The sequence below is a fragment of the Sitodiplosis mosellana genome, unplaced genomic scaffold (assembly GCF_009176505.1).
Source record: "Sitodiplosis mosellana isolate CC-2019 unplaced genomic scaffold, AAFC_SMos_1.0 Smas_scaffold_6257, whole genome shotgun sequence".
Taxonomy (NCBI): domain Eukaryota; kingdom Metazoa; phylum Arthropoda; class Insecta; order Diptera; family Cecidomyiidae; genus Sitodiplosis; species Sitodiplosis mosellana.
This window is the reverse complement of record NW_022601498.1, coordinates 60,063-68,011: the sequence shown is the minus strand read 5'-3', so window position 1 is coordinate 68,011 and position 7,949 is coordinate 60,063. Positions and strand designations below refer to the sequence as shown.

The 7,949-nt window shown below is 35.0% G+C and overlaps 1 protein-coding gene across 2 annotated transcripts; it reads right to left on the bottom strand.

The window, feature by feature from the left end:
- Positions 1–2,982: 2,982 nt before the first annotated feature.
- Positions 2,983–4,062, bottom strand: LOC129579580 (phospholipase A2-like). Of its 2 annotated transcripts, XM_055469731.1 has the most exons (4): positions 3,551–4,062; positions 3,320–3,469; positions 3,189–3,254; positions 2,983–3,120 (listed from the first exon to the last, which is right to left on the bottom strand). In XM_055469731.1, exons 1-4 carry the CDS (start codon positions 3,979–3,981, stop codon positions 3,045–3,047), a joined length of 723 nt encoding a protein of 240 aa, XP_055325706.1. In that variant the 5' UTR covers positions 3,982–4,062; the 3' UTR covers positions 2,983–3,044. The 2 variants fall into 2 exon arrangements, with proteins under 2 accessions (XP_055325706.1, XP_055325707.1); XM_055469732.1 differs by lacking the exon at positions 3,320–3,469.
- Positions 4,063–7,949: the final 3,887 nt, after the last annotated feature.

Genomic DNA, 7,949 nt, shown 5'->3' with positions numbered 1-7,949 from the left:
GATCATTTCTAGTTTTCATCATTCTGACTGTGTTCTTTGCAAGAGTAACCAGTTAAAAGTGGTGTTCATCTGAAAGTGTTCAATGAATCAACTTTAAAATAGGTTCTATTTTGTTGGTCCACGTTCAACGAGACTATTTACAAAAGTGAGTGTGACACAAGTTTCGAGCGACAACACAAATATTTGTGGAAAATTTGAAAACAAAGAGAAAAAGTTAAATTGAGAAAATAATATCCAGTGATAAATTGAGTGATATCGACGATATAATGGCATTACGAGCAGCTTCTGTAGACGAGAGCATAAGTGACGGTGCAACACCGAGTGTTTTTACCCGTGTGGCTAATCGTGAAGTCACTCATGAATTTATGCGTGGTTGGCGGTACAATTCAAATTTGTTGTATGTGAAAGAAGAGCAACAACTTTATTGCTGGAATGTAGTCCTACCGACTGGTATCAGTTACAGGTGTCAGGAACGTAAATGCAGTTGTCGAGTACGAATTCGTGACGGAAAATGCTTTGTTACCTCATCTGCTAAGCATAATCATGAGAATAAAGTCCAAATGTATACCGATTTACGTGCGCTAAATGAAATGAAATAGATTATGCGAAGCGCCGACAATCTTTTAAGGCCAAGACTGGTGTTCAATGAAGTTATAAAGAGGTATATTTAACTCACGTTTCATCTTGTATGATATGCATTACGCATTTTATTATTCAAAATAAATTTACAAAAGAACATGTACACACTGTAGGGAAGAATCGTGCTTTTTGACAGACGCGCATAAATTGAATATTTTCAATGCTAGTTTTTTTATGTTGTCATAACATAGAACCATAAGATATCACCAACATTGAAAACATTAAATTTATGACATCGGTCAAAAAGCACGAATTTGTGCGAGGTATTTTGATGATATAGAGTAAGAATGAGGGGAATGCGTTTTTAAAGTACTATTCATTAATATTTTCTATTCCTTGCTTTAATAGGCATCCAAATAGCACACTTGAGTATGATAAACATGAACGAAATTTGCAATATAACCATAATAAGCGGGAAGTTTCAAAACAAGTGTCAAAAGAGACAGCTCTTAATATAGCGGAGTCTACAATGGTGAATGGAACAGCCGATTGTAATACAAGTGACAACATTCAATATCAATCGTGTCTAGAAGACGATGACAATGGGACATTGGATATGGATTGCATTGAATCGATTGAACCGACAACAGTAGGCAATGAATCAATTGAACTTCATGATATGAGCCGAGTCGACGTAGAGACAACCATTGCCAACACCAGACGAAAGTCAAAAGAAACATCGTCAACAGGTGTAGAACTTAACTCTGCAGTTTTCAATAAAACTGTCGACCCCATAGCTGAAAGTACAGTCATCACATTGAATTCGACGGAAGCTTCAACCACCTGTGCACGTATCGAGAAGGCACGCAATTTAGTACGAAATGTGCGGATTTCAAATAGTAGGTTTTTAGGCTGAATTTAACCGAAATTTCCTATGAATCAGAAAAGTCAAACTATTCGCCCTGGTCTTCTCTTTTATGTGATCTGCATGTCAGCTAGTCTTCTTATTTCCCCTATTTTTATGCAAATCTCTCAATAATACTCTTCAAACCCTCATTTGTAGAACCGAACAAATCGCCAACACGAGAAGAAACCGATGCAGAACTGACTTTGGTACCGACATTTATCCAACTTACGCCTGACAAGATTAATAAAAATTTGACCTTCACCGCCTCAACAACGAGCCAACAAGAAATACAAACGTACTCTTACTATAGACGACAATACAACTTATGAATCTTGTGACAATACAATAATCAGGCTGGAATCGGATTGGACTTTACCTTCATCGCCTCTAAAACAAGCCAACATGAAATTCAAACGTACTCTTACTATAGACGACAATACAACTGATGAATCTGGTGACAATACAATAATCAGGCTCGAATCGACCCGGTTGCAGACCACCGGTGCACGTTTGGCGAAGACAGCCCACGAACTACGGAATATTTTTGTTTCAAACGGTAAGTTAAGTTGATTGAATTGATTTAAAATCGCCTGAGATGATGACAGAAAAATCCAATTACTTGACGTTGTCTGCTATGAAAACCTAGGGGTTTCACGCAAACTCGAAGGCCGAAGATTTTACTAAATAGCTGGAAATAAAACCATCTTATGTGTAAACTATAGATATTGCTTCTTTTTATTCATAAACTCGAATTTTTTAGAATTTTTTGAATCTAAAAATTCTGGAAGTGGGTTTCAGGATTGTTCAAAACCGCTCCTGGTTCTGGAAGTGGAACCTCAGGATGGACCAGGGCATTGTCAAACGCAGTCTGATCCATCCTGAAGATCCACCAAAACCCACTTCCAGAACCGGGAGCAGTTTTGAACGATCCTGGGGATCCACCAAAACCCACTTCCAGAACATATTGTTCAAGGTGAATGTTGAAATATTTCGAAATAATACGGATTTTGGTGAATCCCAGAGAATTTTAGAGAAAAGAGAGAAATATTGAAATTTTAGATGAATTTTAAGTTGCGTGAAACCCCTAGATGAAAACAAACTCTTTCATACCATTGCACACAGAACATATCTTCTTTTTTTTTCAATTTGCAGAAAAAAATGAACAACCAGCGCAGAAGGAAATCGATGCAGACTCAATCTTGGACGTGCAATTCATAGGCGAACAGAATGACAAAATTTCGACATTACGTCCAGCATCTCAACGAGCAAATGGGAGACTCGATTCCGAAATTCCATCGACATCAGAGGAAGGATTCCAGTTGGTGCGCATGAGTGACGCAGATATTGTTCGACTAATTAAAAGAGGACACCTTCGTTGTGTTGAAGGCCAATTTCAATACAACGAGCCCAATTAACATTAAATTGACATCTCGTCATTTGATACACTTATTTGACACGTTTTAACGGAATGATTTTTTATTGTATTCAATCATGTTGTTTTTATTCATTTTTAAGAGAAAAATCCATTTTGTACAATTGTGAACACAATAACTTCAATTCAACTAAATGAAAGAGCGCTTTGTATAAACTGTGGGAAGTTGTAGATTTCCAAATATGGAGGCAGCACATCAAACCTAACAACAAATAAAAAGTGATTAAAAATTGCAAGAAAAAATTCAAAAGTTCATATATTCATTCGAACCATTGCCACTTTTTGGGTAAATTATAGTCGACTTCGTAGGCCATGCATCTGTTCAAGCCGAATCCTCTGGAAATAGAAGCGATACGGATTTAGATTGAATCTTCTGAGAATTGCATATTTAAAAAGCTTACGAATAATATTCGGAGCATCTTATAATCGGATGTTCAAATTCGAAGCAGTAACGCTGAAAAATGCCATAGCCAATACCAATGGAATAAGCGTAGGTTTTGTCAATGGTTTGCAGACATTGGTAAAACTCTGCATCACAGCTGCACTTCAGTCTGAACAAAAAAAGGACAAATCAATCAAAATCAATTTCGAACGAATTTCGCATTTCGACTTATTAATTTAAGCGAACAAACCGTGAGAAAAACTGTGGTCTCACATCTAGCTCTGGATATCGTTCATAGTCATGCGGTTGTAGAACATAATCGGGGCATTCATCGTGTAATCTGCAGCATGTATCAATGTTTGAATAAGTGCGTTCATCGGTTTTAAAAATTTTATTCAAAAGCCTAGCTCCTGGTCCACAGTATCGTGTGAAGAGAAAAACACCAATTCGACTGTTTATCATAGCATCACGGCTCTCAATCAATCCATTTCCACTTTGAAATTCATTGAATTTTTGCATCGTAACATTCAGTGCATTCAAAGCATTCCATACATCTAAATCGTAACCTTTTGATAGAGACTTTTCAAAGCGATGCAAAATCTCATTTTCAACGAATTCCGATACATTTCCACCAACTTGGTACGTCACAATTATCAAAACACTTAGAATCACGCGATACATTCTTAACGGAACGATTCAGTGAAAACATTTAAAAACGAAAGTTCACTCACGATTCTGACATAATTTTCAGTCCATGCGACACTTTTGAAACTCAAGCAATTACTAAAATTGACACAGAAACACGTATCGCATTGAAGCGTACTTTTTTCGGTGCCAAGTTGAATTTTGTTGTTGTTTCAGGTGAAATCTCTTTCTTTTGTCACTCGATTCGGCTGACTTTTTTATGTGTTACACTTTTTTGCGACCGCCGTATCACACGAGGCGATAACAGACAAACAGCGAAGAAGAAGAAAGAAATCTAAATGAAATCAGAGTATTTACACCGTCATAAAGCTATTGGCCCATTACCACGACTAAGCGTACACCAATGTGCTAAATGTCAACGTACAAAGTCATTTGTTTACATTTTTTATGTTCGCTAAGTACATATGTTCGATTTTGAAAGTTTTTTTTTCGGTCTTTTCGCTTTCATTTTTTTCTTCTTGAAGTGAACTCATCGATTTACTGACGTCTTTTTGAGTCTGAATGTACATCTCTTGTAATTGGACATATGAATAAGTTTGTAACGTTTTTTTTTTCTTCAAATTTTAGTAATGGAATTCTTTAAGTAAATACTATTATACTACGACAGCTCTAGTAACTGAACGTTGAAGATCATGATCATTGCAATGATCATATTAGACCAAGTAAGAAACAATTTTGGTGTAGAAAATGCAGTTTGCATTCCTTGACTTTAGTAAATGAAAGAAAAGGTTCGTTTCGAATAAAAAAATAAGAAGAATTACATTTGTAATTCCGAACTTTTCCGTACTGTTGCCCATACTTCTGGTGTTTTTTCCCATTTTCTTGAGATAAAGGCAATTTTTTAGTGAAAAATCGATCATTTTTGTCGATATTTCTACAATTTCATACGTACTCTTTCGATCGGCTTGACAAAATGGCAAAAGCAGAAAATAATGTTCTCAAGGAAGTTTCCGAAACTGCAAAAGAATCTGAAACCATTTCAGATGGTTTAGCCGAACATTTTTCAAGCTAAGTGAACCATCAATTCATCATAGTTGTAAAAAGAATGTGACACGATGCATAATTGTTTGCATTTTGAATGTGTTGTGAAACCTAACGACGTACGATGCGTATTGGGAAGTAACACGAGTGAAATTCTGATTGATCAAAACAATACAACACAGAATGACACATTGTAAGCATGCATCTTATGAACAAACGAAACTGAACAGGCGTAGTTTTTGTATTTATTTGAAAGAAAAAGAAAGACATTATGTTATGAGTGTTGAAAGTTTTATTGTTTTTCTATGGTTTGTATTTAGATTGTTACATTCTGTCGGTAATGATGGAAGATGGTAGTTTAATGAATTTAAGTATTTTAACAAGAAGATAAAGTTCATTCTGTTTTATTTTCAAACTTTTATACTCGAGATCAAAGAAGAATGTTTTTATTTGTCAAATGATATAAACTTATTTTCACCATTGAAGACGTTCTTCTCTTCGATAGCATTGAATTTGTCACAATGTTCAACCGTAATTCCTTCGTTACATTCATTTCTGGTGAATTTCATTGAAGTTTCATCGAAGAAATTGAATTTGGCGACCTTATCAAAAATGCACTTACCAATATTTGCATTGGCCTCTCCGAATCCTTTGAGACATATTTCATCATGGTATTGATTGCTCTCAAATACAAATGATACATCGTCACGGAAAATTATTTCTTCTTTGTTAAAATAGCATCTTCTGATTTCGGTATTCGATTTTCCACAGACATCCAAACAAAAATCGTTGTAAAAATCGCATCCTTCGAATTTAACCAATGCATTAGCATTGAACACAAACTTGCCTTTGTCTCTGAAACAACACCGGTCAATATCTACGTTGGCTATACCTCGAATTTCAAAGTATGCTACTTGGAAGCACCTATTCCTTATGAATTTCACAATTGTATCATCAACACTTTTGATATCGAGTCGTTTATGGAATGTACAACTTTCTATGTCCGATGTCGATTTTTTGTTTCCTTGCAAAACAAAGTTTTCTTGATATTCATTTTTTTCCAATCTAAGCGAAGTGGCATCATGCAAAATGAGTGAATGTTTCCCAAAGAATGTACTCTTTTCAATTTTTACATCAACTTTTCCATAACATTCGAGAAAAAAATCCTCTGAAAAATCACATCCAACGAAATTAACCGTAGCATCTTTGTAAATGATACATTGAAACCCTTTTCTGAACGTACATCCTTCAATAGTTAAATTAGTTTTATCGCGAAACCTGAAATCTTTCATTTCTTGAAACTCTTCACCGATAATAGTTTGGCTGCTGATCTCTGGGATGCTTTTTTCTGTTTCGATGCTTGAGTCCATTGTTTTAGTTAAATGTTGCTCACGATGCTCATTAACTTTCATTTCGCTCAGCATCGTCAATAGTTTTTCGGCCGCCATATTAGTTTGGACTTCTTTTTCAACCTTATCACTTTCAGGTGCTGTTTAAAGAGAAGAAAAGAAATGTTTTTTTTAAATTCTACTCCATTTCAACACTTTTCAATTTCTTACGCTTTTCACCAAATAAACATGAAAAATACTTACGATTTTTAGCTCCGTCATTCAAATTCATTTTGGTTTTGGTTTTCGTTTTCACTATTCCACTGAAGCAATTTCATACGGAAATTTATTTCAAACAATTTATTTCGATGTGCACTCTCGAACCGCCGATAGTAAACTGTTTGATTTGTGTATTTCGTTGAATATATATCAATGCACCCGTCAAACTTTCTACGATCCTTGACACTTCCTCTAATAGTTCCTGCGTTTGTAGTTGTGTTGCGCCACCGTCAAAACTTTCACTTTCATATATTGACGGAAACGGAATATGCTTTTTTGCATTCACCAACACAACGTCATAGATAGTCCCACATTGTGAATCCACACAGGTAGTTCATGATATTACAGGATGGAGAAACAAAGCACACGATTTTGCTTAAACTTGGTAAACAGAATATGAAAATGTAGGAAAAGATGCAACTTAGTTAACAAAAAAAAAACACCCTTCGTACATAACGACATGTTCACAATCTGACATACCCTCAGACAGCATATGACAGGTTTTTTATGCTATTTACCAAAAAGACGTCTTGTCAAAGCAAAGAAATTCTATTGTCTTAATATGGAGATATCAATGCAAAGCCATTCAATGGAAATTTTCTGTGGATGACTTTGAAAATGTCCCAAATTCAAACAATTCGTCGAAAAATGCTGTTTTATAAAACGTGGTTAACAATTAGTACCTATGCATTGAGATAATACTAACACATTTCTGGTACTAACACCGGAACATAACCGTAGGTTAGGAGACTGAGAATCATGAAAAACGTTAAGAAAACGTAGTTAAAAGCGAAGGGCTTGTGACGAACAAATATACGTGAAATATTTCCAAATATATTCAAATACGTCAAATATTTCAAATATTGAAGCGTTATTTGATCACAAAATGCATCTTGATATTTCGTATATTTTTTCGTAGCCAAATATGTCAGCTATATTTGAAATATGACGGAATATGACTGAAATATAGAAATATATGAAAATATTGCCGTATTTCAGGCGTCGCAAGCCCTTCGGTTAAAAGAGAATGAAGATCAAAATAAAACCAATTATACCTTCAAACCACTAACAAAATGCAAATAATTCCAATTCATTAAAATGAATATTTAAAAAAATGACCACAAATTCATGAGAATTCTCATTTTACTCCTTTTGATCAGCTTCACGATCATTTTTCAATCTAGCACTAAGTGCATGAAAACCTCATCGATGTGAAAAATGTACAACGTCCTGCATAAATATTTGCATTTTCAAAGACGTGTGAAGGTAAAAAGCCGCTCAGATCCAAAAAGGTTAAAAAAAGCCGATTGAAATAATTTCAATATGAGGTTGTTTTAAACAACTTGTTTATGATGT